Below are 15,218 nucleotides of genomic sequence, written 5' to 3' on the forward strand. Positions count from 1 at the left end.
TCTTATATATGGAATTTTGCCCATATTTATATTTCATATGCAGTTTTACTATGCTATACAGTCACGTTACATTTCTTAGCTTTCCTTTTTTTTATTATCCGTCTCCCCCCACCTTGCAGCTTGCTTGCTGTCTGCCCTCTGTGTCCATGTGCATTCTGTGTGTCTGTATTTATTATTTTTATTTATCCCCCCCTTGCGGCTTGCTTGTTGTTTCCTCTCTCTTTCCATTCGCTGTGTATTCTTCTGTGTTTTTGCTTGTCTCCCTTATTGTTGGGTCACTTTGCTGAGTCGGCTCTCCGCAGCGCTTGCAGGCCAGACAGCTGTCTGCAGTGTGCGGGCGAGCCTGCCTTCACAAGGAGGCCCCGGGACGTGAACCCAGGGCCTCCCATATGGTAGATGGGAGCCCAACTGATGGAGCCACAGCTGCTTCCCTCTTAGCTTTCCTTTTAGTAATATACATGACCTTAGACTTTCCCTTTAACCCACTGTCATACCCATTTAATAGCACTCACCTTTTCTATTTGTTTCCAAAGATTACCACACATTCTTTTACCAGTTCTGCTCAAGTTAACCCTCAGCTTTCCCTTCTCTAACCTCATTCTATTTTCTGGTGACCCATTTCAAGTTATTAACTCCATGAGATTACACAATATATTTAGTTCATAATAGGCAGTCATACAGTATTTGTCCTTTTCTGACTGACTTGCTTCACTCAACATAATGTCCTCCAGTTTCATCCATGTTTTATTATGCTTTATGATGTCATTTCTAGAGAAGAATGTGTATTCTGTTGTTGGGTGAAGTGTTCTATATATGTCTGTAAGGTCTGGTGGTTTATAGTATTGTTCAGGTCTTGCAATTCCTTATTGATCTTCTGTAGAGATGCTCTACCCATTATTGAAAGTGGTGTATTAAATCTATTATTAATGTACAACCATTATTTCTCCAAATCTCTCAATATTTGGTTTATATATTTTGGTGCTCTGCCATTTCGTTGAAGTCCTTTTATCTATTTTGTTCTTTTGTTGCTCATTCTCTTGGTATAAATTCAAAGAAACCATTGCCTAAGGAAAGGACACCAGTCAGTCCCTTCAAATCTGTCAATATTTGATTTATGTATTTTGGGGCTCCGCCATTATATGCATATAAATTTATAATTGTTAGGTCTTCTTATTAAATTGACCCTTTTTTCAGTATGTAGTGACCTTCTTTGTCCTTGTAAACAGTTTTTGTCTTAAAGATTATTTTATCTGATATTACTGTAGCTGAGTCTCTTCTAAACAGGATATAGTTTAGTCATACAATTTTATCCATTCTGTCAATATCGGCCTTTTTACTGGAGAGTTTGATCTAGTTACATTTAAAGAAACTATGATAATGTGAACTTTTCTTCTGCCATTTTGCTATTTGTTCTTTCTAGGTCTTACACCTTTTTTGTCCTTCAGTTTCCACTAATCCCTACTTTCATACTTATTTGTTTTTTGTAGTATACCATTTTATAAGTCCCTTCTCCATATCTGCTGAATATATTTTTCAGACATTTTCTTTCTGGTTTTCATGGGAATTAAATTTAACATCCTGGATTTATAACAGTCATGTTTGATTTGATACCTAGTTAACTTCAATAGTATGTAAATAGACTCTTCCTATACCCCCTCATCCCTCCAACTCTTTCTTGTACTTGTTAAAATTTATATCTTTATACATTGTATCCCAAAACCATAGCTTGATCATAAGTTGTGTTTTTTTTAAGATTTATTTTTTATTTATTTCTCTCCCCTTCCCCGCCCCCCCCCAGTTGTCTGCTCTCTGTGTCCATTTGCTGTGTGTTCTTCTGTGTCTCCTTGCATTCTTGTCAGCGGCACCCAGAATCTGTGTCTCATTTTGTTGCGTCATCTTGCTCTGCCAGCTCTCTGTGTGTGCAGTGCCACTCCTAGGCAGGCTGCAGTTTTTTCACCCGGGGCGGCTCTCCTTATGGGGTGCACTCGTTGTGTGTGGGGCTCCCCTGCGTGGCACTCCTTGCATGCATCAGCAGTGCGCGTGGGCCAGCTCATCACACGGGTCAGGAGGCCCTGGCTTTGAACCTGGACCTCCCATGTGGTAGGCAGACACCCTATCCTTGGGCCAAATCTGCTTCCCTGATAATAAGTTTTTATGCATTTGCATTTTAGAACCTATAAAGTAAAAAGTAGTGTTAACTTACCAAAAACATAGTACTCACATTTATAAAACAATAGTACTCGCATTTATAATTACCCATATGGTTACCTTTATTGGAGATCTTTGTTTGTTTATGTCACTTCAGTCCACTGACCAGTGTCCTTTCCTTTCAGACTAAAGAATTCCCTTTAGCATTGCTTGTAGGGCAAGGCAAGTGGTGGCGAACTTCCTCAGCTTTTGTTTACTTTTGAATGTCTTAATCTCACCCTCATTTTTTGAAACACAGTCTAGCCGAATATAAAATTCATGGTTAGCAGTAGCTTTCTTTCAGGACTTTAAATATTTCGTCCTGCTACCTTTTTGCATCCATGATGCGAAATTGTCATTTAATTTTATTGACACTTCCTTATACATTTCTCTTGCAGCTTTCAGAACTCCTCCCTTGTCTTTGGCATTTGAGTATTTGAGTATTGAGTGTCTGTGTGTGATTCACTTCTTGTTTATCCTGTTTCAAGTTTGTTGGGCATCTTATATTCTCATGTTTCTTTAAATTTGGGAAGTTTTTAAATATTTTCTGTCTGTTTCTCTGTTTCTTCTTCTGGGACTACCATAATGCATATATTGGTATGTTTGTTGGTATATCTTAGGATCTATGCACTTTTTTCATTCTTTTTTCTTTCTGCTCCTTGGTGTCAGACATTTCAGATGTCTTGACTTTGAGTTCACTAATTCTTCTGCCAGCTCCAATCTGCTGTTGAAACCCTCTAGGGCAGGGTTTCTTAACCAGGGGACCATGGACCCCCAAGGGGTCTGTGAAAAGATTTCAGGGTGTCTGTGAGCTTGAATTGAAAATTCAAAAACACATTTTTCTTGTGGAGACTTGTTGGTGTGGGTGTGATATATTTATTAAATGAAACACAGGGTAGTGTGGACTTAGTATGATTTATATTTTGATGTAGCATGTTCTGAGTGCAGTGGATGCCTGCAAAAAGTTTGATAAGGATGGCAGAGATGGTTTTATGATGCCATGTGTAGCAGTTTGTTATGGCTATGAATTCCAAAAATAGGTATTGGATTATGTTTGTAATCTGGTCTGTACCTGGGTGTGATTAAGTTATAATTAGGGCTGTGATTGGGCCACATCATTAGGGTGTTGGGTCCCCGCCCCGTGGTGGGTGGGAACTTACAGCAGGGTGGAGACTCACAGATAAAAGGCATGGCAAAGGACAGAGTAGAAGGTTTTTTGATGTTGGAGTTTGATGTTGAAGCCTTAAGCTGGAGTCCCAGGAAGTAAGCTCACAGAGGAAACAGAAGCAAACCCCAGGAAGAGAGGAAGGAACCCTGAGCCCAGGAAGAAGCAAGACTCTGGAAGAGAGGAACCCAGGAAGCCTGAACCCTCACAGACGTTGGCAGCCATCTTGCTCCAACATGTGAAAATAGACTTTGGTGAGGGAAGTAACTTATACTTTATGGCCTGGTATCTGTAAGCTCCTACTCCAAATAAATTCCCCAATTTCTGATATTTTGCATCAGCACTCCTTTGGCTGACTTAATAAACCATGGGAAAACTAGAATTTCTAAATGTTTTCCCAAAACAACCATTTGAACAGATGTTGAGCCCTTTAGGTTATCAGGTATTGAAATTATGGGAAAGTTGTAAAATGTAATTTTGAATAATTCTAAAATTTAATTTAAAGACATGCTGATGTTGAATGTCATAAAACTACTAGCCCCTCTGAAAAGTGGTCCTTAGTTTTCACCTGACTGACAAAGGGGTCCATGAAACAAAAAGGGGCAAGAACCACTGCTCTAGGGAATTTTTTTTTTTGTTAGGATGTACCAGAGATTGAACTCAGGATCTCGTGCATGGAAAGCAGGCACTCAACCACTGAGCTACATCTGCTCCCCAAGGAGAGTTTTTTGTTTGTTTGATTTTTTTAGGTACTGGGGATCGAATCCAGGATCTCATACCTGGGAAGCAGGCTCTCAACCATTTGAACTACATCTACTCCCTAGGAATTTTTTATTTAGTAATTGTGATCCTTAGCTCCAGTATTTGTTTGGTTTCCTTTAAAATTTCAATCTTATTATCCAGATTCTCTTATTGTTTTGTTTTTTTTGTGGTTTTTTTTTAAGAATTTTTTTAAATTTTTATTTTATTTTATTTTATTTCTTTCTCTTCCCCCCAGTTGTCTGCTCTCTCTGTCCATTCGCTGTGTGTTCTTTTGTGACCACTTCTATCCTTATCAGCGGCACTGGAATCTGTGTTTCTTTTTGTTGTGTCATCTTGTTGTGTCAGCTCTCCGTGTGTGCAGTGCCATTCTTGGGCAGGCTGCACTGTCTTTCACACTGGGCATCTCTCCTTATGGGGCGCACGCCTTGCACGTGGGGCTCCCCTATGTGGGGGACACCCCTGCGTGGCAGGGCACTCCTTGCGTGCATCAACACTGCCCGTGGGCCAGCTCCACACGGGTCAAGGAGGCCCTGGGTTTGAACCACGGACCTCCCATGTGGTAGGCGGATGCCCTATCCATTGGGCCAAGTCCGCTTCCCTTCCAGATTCTCTTATTGTTGATTCATCATTTTCCTGATAGCCTGTAGTTTTTTGTTTTGTTTTGTTTTTTATAGTTTTGTTTCAGAGAAACCTTAGATTGCATGAATGTTACATAAAAAATATAAGGGAATCCAATATGCCCCTCCCCACCTTCCCACATTAACAACATCCTTCATTAGTGTTGTACATTTGTTACAATCGATGACCACATATTCACACATTGCCACCAACCGTGGAGTAGAGTTTACATCATGGTTTATACTCTGTCCCACACAATTTTGTAGGTTATGACAAAATATATAATGCCCTGTATTTACCACTGCAACATCATACAGGACAATTCCAATGTCCCAAAAATGCCCCCATATTACACCCATTCTTCCCTCTCCCTACCCCAGAACCTCTGGTGGCTACCACCATTATAGCACTGACAAAAGTTCCTCCATTGCTAGAATAATAATAAGTCTATAATTGAATAATAATAAGTCTACTGTAGTTCATTGTTTATTCTCCAATCTTGAAGACTTGGGGATGGTAATGCCCACTCTGTTTCCATTTGAGAGGGGGCTTAGATCCCATGAGGCAGGTGGATAGAACTATCTTACTTACAGTTGCAGGTACTCTCTGTTCTTTGGAATGGGCATTGTTCATCATCATCTCCTTGGTGGTTTCCTGGGTGGGACCATTGAACTGGAGAGTAAGTGTTGCAACTCTGCTGCAATTCAGATCTCTACTGGCACATGAACAGACCAAAGATTTAAGTCTCTAGCACATAGATTTAAAAAGCATAGTGCTAATTGTAGGTTCAAATAAAAGGGGCAGGAGAGCTATGTGGAGGGAAACTAAAATGAATCTATTACACTAGGGAGCATAAATTCCAAAGTAAGGACCACTGATAGGGTGCTACATTTCTGAGCTTGTCTCCCCTGTTTATAGTGTCTGGATATCTCTAGAGCCCTCAGAAACCCTTCTATTTGAGGCCGTGTTTACTGTGGCAGTCAATTAGATCCTGCTGAGATGTGTGCATAAGCGTAACCTCTGGAATGACCTGCTGGCTCAAACTTTGAAATATCCTAACCATAAAAACTTATTTGGGGAAACGGACTTTGGCCCAGTGGTTAGGGCGTCCGTCTACCATATGGGAGGTCCGCGGTTCAAACCCCGGGCCTCCTTGACCCGTGTGGAGCTGGCCATGCGCAGCGCTGATGCGCGCAAGGAGTGCCGTGCCACGCAAGGGTGTCCCCCGCGTGGGGGAGCCCCACGCGCAAGGAGTGCGCCCGTGAGGAAAAGCCGCCCAGCGTGAAAAGAAAGAGCAGCCTGCCCAGGAATGGCGCCGCCCACACTTCCCATGCCGCTGACGACAACAGAAGTGGACAAAGAAATGAGACGCAGCAAATAGACACCAAGAACAGACAACCAGGGGAGGGGGGGGAATTAAATAAATAAATCTTTAAACAAAAACAAAACAAAACAAAAAAACTTATTTGTATTTACCATTTTCCCCATTGTGTCAAGATCTTTTTCCAGATGCATTGCTAGTTGGTGCTTGGTAATAACCCCCTCTGTGCCAGGGAGGCTCATCCCCGGGAGTCATGTCCCAAGCCAAGAGGAAGGTAGTACTTTTATATGCTGAGTTTGACTTAGAGGGAGGCCACGCTTCAGCAACAAGGAGGCTTTCAGGAGGTAACTCTGAGGCAATATATAATACTAGGTAGGCTAAATTTCATTTTCACAAGAAAGGGTTCACAAGTACAATCATCAATACCAAGAGCCTAGCATAGTGGTCTCTTTTCCTTCACTGGGCACTGCCCATAACTCGGGGAATTCTTGCCATCCTATTAGAAAATGTAGAACTCCCCAGGATGGGAATTCAGTATTCTTTCGGTTATTGTGTGGGTCTCCACCCACAAGACAAAGCCCCATGAACACTCGAACATATTCATATGCCTTACAGGTATGCCCCAGGTATACCCTTCACCACACATCCCCCATCACTGACACCCCACACCAGTGATCCTCCCCTACCACAGTTGTGACCCCTCTGTAATCCAAAACCTCTCCAAAAATGAAGCCAATAAAATTAATAAGTAAATGAAATAGTAATAGTTTTAAAAGTATCAAATAAAATACACAAGAAGTGAAAAACATAGTGCATTATACCAGTGGGGGGAGACCTACACAATAAGCAAGAAAATATAAAAATCCCATCTTCGAGAGTCCTCCTGTTTTCTCAAGATAGAGGGACAAGAATCCCTTGAGAACATAGGCAGTGCCTAATAAAACAAAACAGACCAATATATCAAGCCCTCAAAATTATTGCTATGAGTTACTATGAATCTTATTTGTCAAAAATTGAAACTTAGTGGTTTCCATAGGATGCTGGGGGAGGGGGAGGGAAGACTAGAATAGATGAAACAGGTTATTTTTAGGGCATTAGACTTGTTCTGCTTGTTCTTGCAATAACAGATACAGGCCATTTTATTTTATTTTTTCCTATCTGGTTGCATCATCATCTTTTTGGTGTGTCGCTTTGCCACATGGCGGCCTGCACTTCTCCACTCAGCACAGGCTGGGGACACCTTTTTTCTTTTTTTTTTTTTTTTTACCAGGAGGTCCTGGAAATCGAACCTGGGTCCTCCATATAGTAAACGGGAGCTCAATTGCTTGAGCCACAGCCACTTCCCCATGCCATTTTAAATTTTATCAAAATCTATAAAAGTATGCAGTCCAGAATGTAAACCTTAATGTAAATTGTTGACCATGGTTAGTAGCAATGATTCAATATTTGTACATCAGTTGTAACAAATGTACCATCCACATGTACAATGCTATTAATAGGGGAGAGTGGAAAAGGGGGAAAGCACTGGGTATATAGGAATCCACTATATTCTCTGACTTCTCTGTAACCTAAAGCTTCTTTGAAGATAAAATGAAAAAAATTAAACACAGAAAGAATATACGGAAGAAAATGTCACAGTACATACAAGACAACAGATCTTACAGTAATGAAAGACACAATGTCTTAAAAAATTTTATTATCGCTTATAGTTCTTTATCTTTGTTGTTGTTGTTTTAACCCTGTTATATCTCAAGTCTGGTCTTCTTCATTGATGATTTCTGGGTTTTTATCTTGTTTCTATAAATGAACCATAATTTCTAGTTTCTTTATTTACCTCATAATCTTTTATTGCATACTGTACATTTTAATACTTCAAAGTGTTAACTTCTAGGCTTGGAGTCTCTGAGCTGTCTGTTCCTTATTTTTGTATCCAGCTAGTGATACGACAGAGATTTCCTTGAGTGCCAGGAGCTAACAGAAATAAATAAACCAATACAGAAATTTCTTTCACAGTATTTGCAAATTGGCTCTGCATTGTCTAATACTCTCCTTCAGAGTTTAACCTGCCTATCAAGAAGATTAGCCTGAGGTAAATGTGAAGTGCAGAGTCTTTTCTGAGCTTGAGTCTTGTCAGGGACTTAAGCTTGCTGGTGGAATTGGGAATAACCCTGTTTACAGGGATTTGAATGGCCTCTCTACTCCCTATGAAATAGACTCGCTCCCAGGTGCACTGTTATATGGTTTAAAGCAGATAATCCTTTGTCACAGACTGCCTTACTTAATTGCTTCTTACAGTTCTTAGCTTTCAGCAGACTGCTTCTGCCTGCAGGGCAAGTCCTGAGAGGGCAAGCCAGGGATAGGTTTCCTTCATCAGTCATTCATGCTGCACCCCAATAGCTCGGCACTGGCATACAGACACCTCAGTGTGTGCTTAGGTTTATTCTTCTCTCTCTGAAACACTGACAGATTGCTTCCTGCCCCACCCTGGGCTGGGGAAGGGGTGGGGCGTGGCCAGCAAGGGCACTGAGACCTTCTCCTGCTGTTTGAAGAGCTGTGTTTTTTTTACTCAGCTTTTCTCCAGTTACTACAACCCTTTTTTCCCCAGAGTTTTAAGGAAGGTGGCTCTGCCAGCTTTTGCTAGGTATTCAACAGTTTTGGGGGGGAATGGTACACTACAGTATGTTACACTATCTTGGGCCTCATCATTTATTTTTAATGGTATCAATAAAAATAATAAGTTTACTTTAAGATGAAAGTGAAAAGTTGGTGCTAAGACCTTAAGATTAGTACAAATTTTAAGCTGTTGTGCATATTTTATGACATATAAACATTTGTTAAATTATCTCAGTATAAATCTTCGATGACCTCTTTGAGTAAATGAAACTGTCTAAACAGTAATTTTTTTCATCTACGTGTATGGGATGGGTATCAACCATTAAGGAACTTCCATCACAAGTAGAAGGCTTCTCTTTGCCACAGGAGAGGACCAGCACTTAGCTCAAGGTTTACCCTTCCACCACTCTCTTGCCATAATGCTAGGGGACTGAGGGAGCCATGCTGATGACAGTTTCACAGTCCTTTACTCCACTGTTACACCAGCCCTTGACACTGTAGTTACTTGAAAACTGGAGTTTTCCTTTTCTTCTGACTGCAGTCTCATTTTTTCCCATTCCAATTCCTCCTACCAAACCTTCTCATCTACTAAATTTCTCCTTCTAATCCCCTCTGATGATCAGTCTTTGCTAGCAGTATTCCGGTTCACCCAAGCTACATAGCAACCATTTTAAGTATATTTGTACCACTAATTTTTTTTTCATTATTCTCATGACTTGTTTCTAAATCAAGCTTGTCAAACCCTAGTTGAGATAACCTTAAGGGTTTTTTCCCCCTATTCCAAATTACTAAGACCAAGTAAAGAAAATTATATATCTATGAACATATTATTCATAAAAATTTATCATTTCTGATTGCATTTGGACCTTCACAACTACTTGCCAGTCCTTTCATATATGTGTAGACAACTCACAATGAGCTTTTTCCAAATTTTTAAGACTCTAACCTAAATTTTATACCTTTCACTCTCAGCTCCTATATCATCAAGAAAAGAGAGGCCACCTTATATAAACTCTTGGTTTCTTTGCTACCTAAATGGGTTTTGGGGGACTTTTTTATGTTTGTTTGTTTTTGTTGTTGGGTTTTTTTAGGAGGTACTGAGGATTTAACCTGGGACCTAGTACATGTGAAGCAGGCGCTCAAGCACAGAGCGCCACTCACTCCACTACTTATATGTTTTAATATTTCTTTATGTACATATTCTTTGACCTAGCAATTTTGTCCTAGGAATTTACTCTGGAGTATATTTATGAGACAATGAATTAAATCATTGTTTTTAATAGTAACAATTTAGAAGCAACCAAAGGTTTAGCAGTACAAGAATACCATTCTCATGTGCTGTATAACCACCTCAAAACTTAATGGCTTAAAAAACCACCCATTTTATTTACCTATCATTAGGTGGGTTAGCAATTGGGGTTTGACTCAGTAGACAATTTTTCTTCTAATGTCTCCTGGGATTGCTTTATTAGGGTGCAGTGATTTAATGGCTTTTATGGGACGATAATCTAGGGCAGGGGTTGGCAAACTACTGCCTGTGGGCCAAATCCAACTACTGCTGGTTTTCGTAAATGAAGTTTTATTACAATATAGCCACATACTCATTCATTTATGTCTTGTCTATGACTGTGTTTGTGCTACAGCAGCAGAGTTGAGTGGTTAAAACAGAGATCACATTTACACAACATTTGCAAAGCCTGAAATATTTACTCTCTGACCTTTTAGAGAAAGTATTTGCCAATCTCTGATCCGAGGGCCTCAGCTGAGATGACTCCTCTGTGCCCCACTTGGTCTCATCTTTCATAATGTTAGCCTGGTTTTCTTCATGAGGTGATTCTCAGGACAGCAAGGAAGAGCAATATATGCAAACACTTTTCAAGCTTATGCTCTGGGTCTCATTGGCTAATGTCTTGCTGAATAAAGCAAATCACACGTCCCAGCCTAGAGTCATTGCAGGAAGGAATTGTACACATGGGAGGCCCTTTGTATAATAGGAATGCATCATTCAATTAGGGACATTACAATAACAGTCTACCACCCTTTTAATATTCTTTCTCCACTGATTTTTTTAAAAAACAACAAGGAGATAGTAGTGTTTTCTATTAACCTTGTATTTGCGCTGTATATTTTTAGGGCTAATGCCTCTGGGAAGTCAGGAGTCCTCAGATAGTCTGGCAGCGGAGATTGTTACACCTGAAATCAGGTAAGTAGAGTATGGTGTTTGCAGTGTGACTACAATGCACAGTATTCCTGCAGAAAACTTAGTCCTCCACAATATGAAAAGGGTCAGTTCCTTATCCTTTATTACTGACACTTTCCACATGACCTCAATATTAAGTTTCCATGTTTTCAGCTTATTGGAAGGATTCTCAACTGGCCTAACTTCATTTTCTCACATGTACAGCAAACTAAAATATGCCATGTTTAGATATCCTAAACAGACATTTAGCAATGGAAATACCTGGCCCACAGAAAAGGGTTTTGCTTAGCCAGCAGCCTGCAAGTAGTCACTGAGATTTATATAGTAACCACAAAGAAGGATTCTGGGAAGGATATAGTGCAATAGACAGGAAGACATATTTCCCCATCTCCACCACTCCTCCCTCAATACCTTAATTTTTATTTAATCACGGCATTTGAAAATTCCATTTATTATAATATGTACCTTGCTTTATGTATAGAATGAAAAATTGGGGGTTAGGGATGCCAAGTGTCCAGAAGGAAGAGAATGACTGAATATTGCTTTTATATTCACTGAGCTAGTTTGCTCCTTAGTTAAAACAGACATTGGCCTTGGTTCCTCATAAGATCCTTGGGGTATCAAATAATATAATTACTGTATAAGGGTATGATAAATGATAAAGTAGCAATAAGCGTTCAAGTACTTTATTGAATAAATGAAAACAGTATTAATTTGCTGTTGTCCTTTATTTAAGAATAAATTTATTTAAGAAGGACAAACAAATGAAGTATAATGCAACACCAACTTTGGAAGCATACCTTTTACTTTTCTGCTCCCTCATATAGTACTCTATGTATCTAATTGACCAAATAAAATTTATTGAATGAATGAACACTTACCAATTTTTTATGGATGTGTAAAAAAACTATTTAAGGAAGTTTGTAAGTAATACAGTTGACTTTTTAAAATAATGCAAAGAACAATAATAAAATATTCAAAAAATAAAATGACTTTTTGAGTACAAATTAAAATAGTCTCTATGCCCAAAGAGTTACCAAGAAAACAAAATTAGCAAAATGATATGAAAATTTTGCAACATGTATCATAGATAGGAGGTTAATATTCTAGATTAAAATTGGCAAAATTATTTAAATAATTTTCACCGATGATAAAGGTATGGAAAAATTGGAAATCTTATGCACTAGGAATATAAGATTAAAACTTTTCTTTTGAGCATTTTGATAGAATGTGTCTGTTACCTTAAAAATATGTCTATACAATTATATTTCTGAAAATTAATCCCAAAGAAATCAAGGACATACACAAAGGCATATGTGTAAAGCTAATCCTCATTAACATGTTGAACTCAAAATTGTTAATAACCTAAATGTCCAATAATTGGGTATTGATTAAATAATGATTCACCTATGTGTGTAATCAACATGTGATTTAGAATACTAAATATTTAATGATATGAAAAGATCATGATATTTTAAGTGTAAGGAGCAAGTTTCGATGTGACATATACTTTGTGATCCCATTTTTAAAAATCTGGGAAACGGACTTTGGCCCAGTGGTTAGGGCGTCCGTCTACCATATGGGAGGTCCGCGGTTCAAACCCCGGGCCTCCTTGACCCGTGTGGAGCTGGCCATGCGCAGCGCTGATGCGCGCAAGGAGTGCCATGCCACGCAAGGGTGTCCCCCGCGTGGGGGAGCCCCACACGCAAGGAGTGCGCCCATGAGGAGAGCCGCCCAGCGTGAAAAGAAAGAGCAGCCTGCCCAGGAATGGCGCCGCCCACACTTCCCGTGCCGCTGACGACAACAGAAGCGGACAAAGAAACGAGACGCAGCAAATAGACACCAAGAACAGACAACCAGGGGAGGGGGGGAAATTAAATAAATGAATAAATCTTTAAAAAAAAAAAAAATCTTTCCACTTGTATATATATGCATAGAATTAGAAGGCCATATTTCAACATTAGTTAGTTTGCACTGAGGAATTATGTATGATCTATATTGTGTTTTTATTTATCTTTTTTTTCCTACAATGGGGGTCTAAAAATAAGATGAAGTCAATGTTGTCTGTATACAAAATATATCAAATTCTATGTAATTGTTTAAATTGGGCCACAAATTTGGCTCGCTTTTTCTGAGTAACAACAGCATGAGCACATTTTAAGATATGTGGTGTTTATACAATAAGAGCAGACTTTTTTTTTTTTTGGTGTGTTGTTTCTTGTTTTGTTTTTGTTTTTTCTTTTTCTGTGAGGAGCACGGGGCCTTTACAAGATGACACTATAGAAAGAATGAATTATATCTTCAAATGGCTTAATCTTCAATTATATTATCCCTGCAGTAAGTGGTGGCAAGTTTTAAGAGATTACTTGAGAGCATGTTTCCTGATGGTGAACAAATATATAAATACACTCATAGCTTAAATATTAATATTTAAAACAGAAAGGAAATAGGATTTTGAAATTTCGTTCATAGTATCAGGATATTTGAAGACTCCATTTTCTTAGATTATTTGCTCTAATACCTAAGACCTGAAATTTAATGTCTTAAGTTATAATAGGAACTAAGTTCTTTGCAGATTCTTTATTTTTCATTTCTACTCTATGTGCTAAGTCTGTAACTATGCATAACTGGATTTTGATAACTGCGTTGTATTCATGTACCAAACAATCAGCGTTTACTTTGCTTATTCAGGGAAAAACTTATTCGTCTTCAGCATGAAAATAAGATGTTAAAACTCAACCAAGAGGGTTCAGACAATGAAAAAATTGCTTTACTACAAAGCCTTCTAGATGATGCAAATCTACGCAAGAATGAATTGGAGACGGAAAATAGGTAGGAATATGTAAACAGCAACCCCTGACCCTGGGTTTTCTCTATTTGCCTTGACTTTGCCTTAAAGGTTTGAATTTTTTTTTCTATCTGGTTGCATCATCCTCTTTTTTTTGGCGCAGTCACTTCACCTCGCTGAGCCCTGCACCTCTCCGTGCTGCACGCAGGTCTGGGATGCCTTTTTTTTTTCACCAGGTTTAAACCCAGGTCCTTCCTGTGGTAAATGGGAGCTCAACTGCTTGAGCCACAGCCATGTCCTGAATAGTATTTTGAAAAAAGATAATGTGCTGTTCCATTTCTTTTTTAAAGTATTTCAATCCATTTCTCCACTTTTGGACTTACCCAAAAATATTGTACTGCCTTATAATAGCATTCTCTTCTTTACTTATTCATGCAAAATGATACCAAAGCCCTACCAATTTTCTTGTGTAATCACTAAAACCAAAGGATTAAAAAAAAAACCTGACCATTAATTCAGAAAGTCTTTCACACCAGTGTCAATTTATAGTCACTATCGAGTTTATAAACATTTATCCCCTTCTTGTTTTTTTTTTTAAAGATTTATTTATTTATTTATTTCTCTACCCTCCTTCCCTGACTTGTCTGCTCTCTGTGTCCATTCTCTATATTCTTCTGTGACCGCTTCTATCCTTATCAGTGGCACGGGAATCTGTGTTTCTTTTTGTTGCATCATCTTGTGTCAGCTCTCCGTGTGTGTAGCACCATTCTGGGCAGGTTGTACTTTCTTTCGTGCTGGGTGGCTCTCCTTACAGGGCGCACTTCTTGCATATGGGGCTCCCCTACACGGGGGACACCCCTGCGTGGCACAGCACTCCTTGCGTGCATCAGCACTGCACATGGGCCAGCTCCACACGGGTCAAGGAGGCCCGGGGTTTGAACTGTGGACCTCACATGTGGTAGGCGGACGCCTTGTCCATTGGGCCAAGTCTGCTTCCCCTCTGTTTTTTTACAGCTGTTTACAGTTTGAGTTTTGTGTTTGTTTTAAATTGCAGTACAAATGATAACTTATCTTTAGTTTGTGGCCATCTCTGATCTATACTTATACTTTTTTTTTTAACTTTTTATTCAAACTCACAAGACACTTGCACAAAGTACACAAACCCTGTAATCTAACTTACCCCACTCTTCAGGTATCCAGATCCACCAGTATTAACATTTTGCCACCTTTGCTATATCAATCTGTCATCTATCTGTCTGTCTGCCTACCTTTTTTCTGAACGTTTGAGAGCAGGTTACGCACATACTCCTTGAACAGGTAATAACTTTTCATGTACATTTCCTATGAACAAGGATATTTGCTTAGGTAATCACTTTAGTGAAGTTAAGAGGTTCAAAAAATGTTGATATAAAGCTTATATTCTATATTACAGTTTTTCTTATGACCCAGTAATGTCCCTTTGAGCTTTTCTCCTTTATCCTTAGATCCTGTCCAGTATCATGATTGCATTTACTTGTCATTATCTCTTCAGTTTCTCTTTTCTAATTTTTTTTAAATTGTGGAA

At 39.1% G+C, this 15,218-nt stretch overlaps 1 protein-coding gene and 1 long non-coding RNA gene across 4 annotated transcripts in view; one reads left to right on the top strand and one right to left on the bottom strand.

Annotated features, from left to right (window-relative positions):
- The window catches only part of HOOK3 (hook microtubule tethering protein 3), a 107,068-nt gene that overhangs the window by 63,064 nt on the left and 28,786 nt on the right, over positions 1-15,218 (top strand). For all 3 annotated transcript variants that reach the window (XM_058290076.2, XM_058290077.2, XM_058290078.2), the window contains exons 14-15: positions 10,800-10,869; positions 13,558-13,698. In XM_058290076.2, the coding sequence (XP_058146059.1) occupies positions 10,800-10,869; positions 13,558-13,698 (211 nt within the window). The remainder of the gene's footprint in view (positions 1-10,799; positions 10,870-13,557; positions 13,699-15,218) is intronic.
- Positions 1-15,218, bottom strand: part of LOC131276605 (uncharacterized) — a 110,515-nt gene that overhangs the window by 30,785 nt on the left and 64,512 nt on the right. The window lies entirely within an intron of this gene.

This window comes from Dasypus novemcinctus, chromosome 29 (assembly GCF_030445035.2).
Source record: "Dasypus novemcinctus isolate mDasNov1 chromosome 29, mDasNov1.1.hap2, whole genome shotgun sequence".
NCBI lineage: Eukaryota > Metazoa > Chordata > Mammalia > Cingulata > Dasypodidae > Dasypus > Dasypus novemcinctus.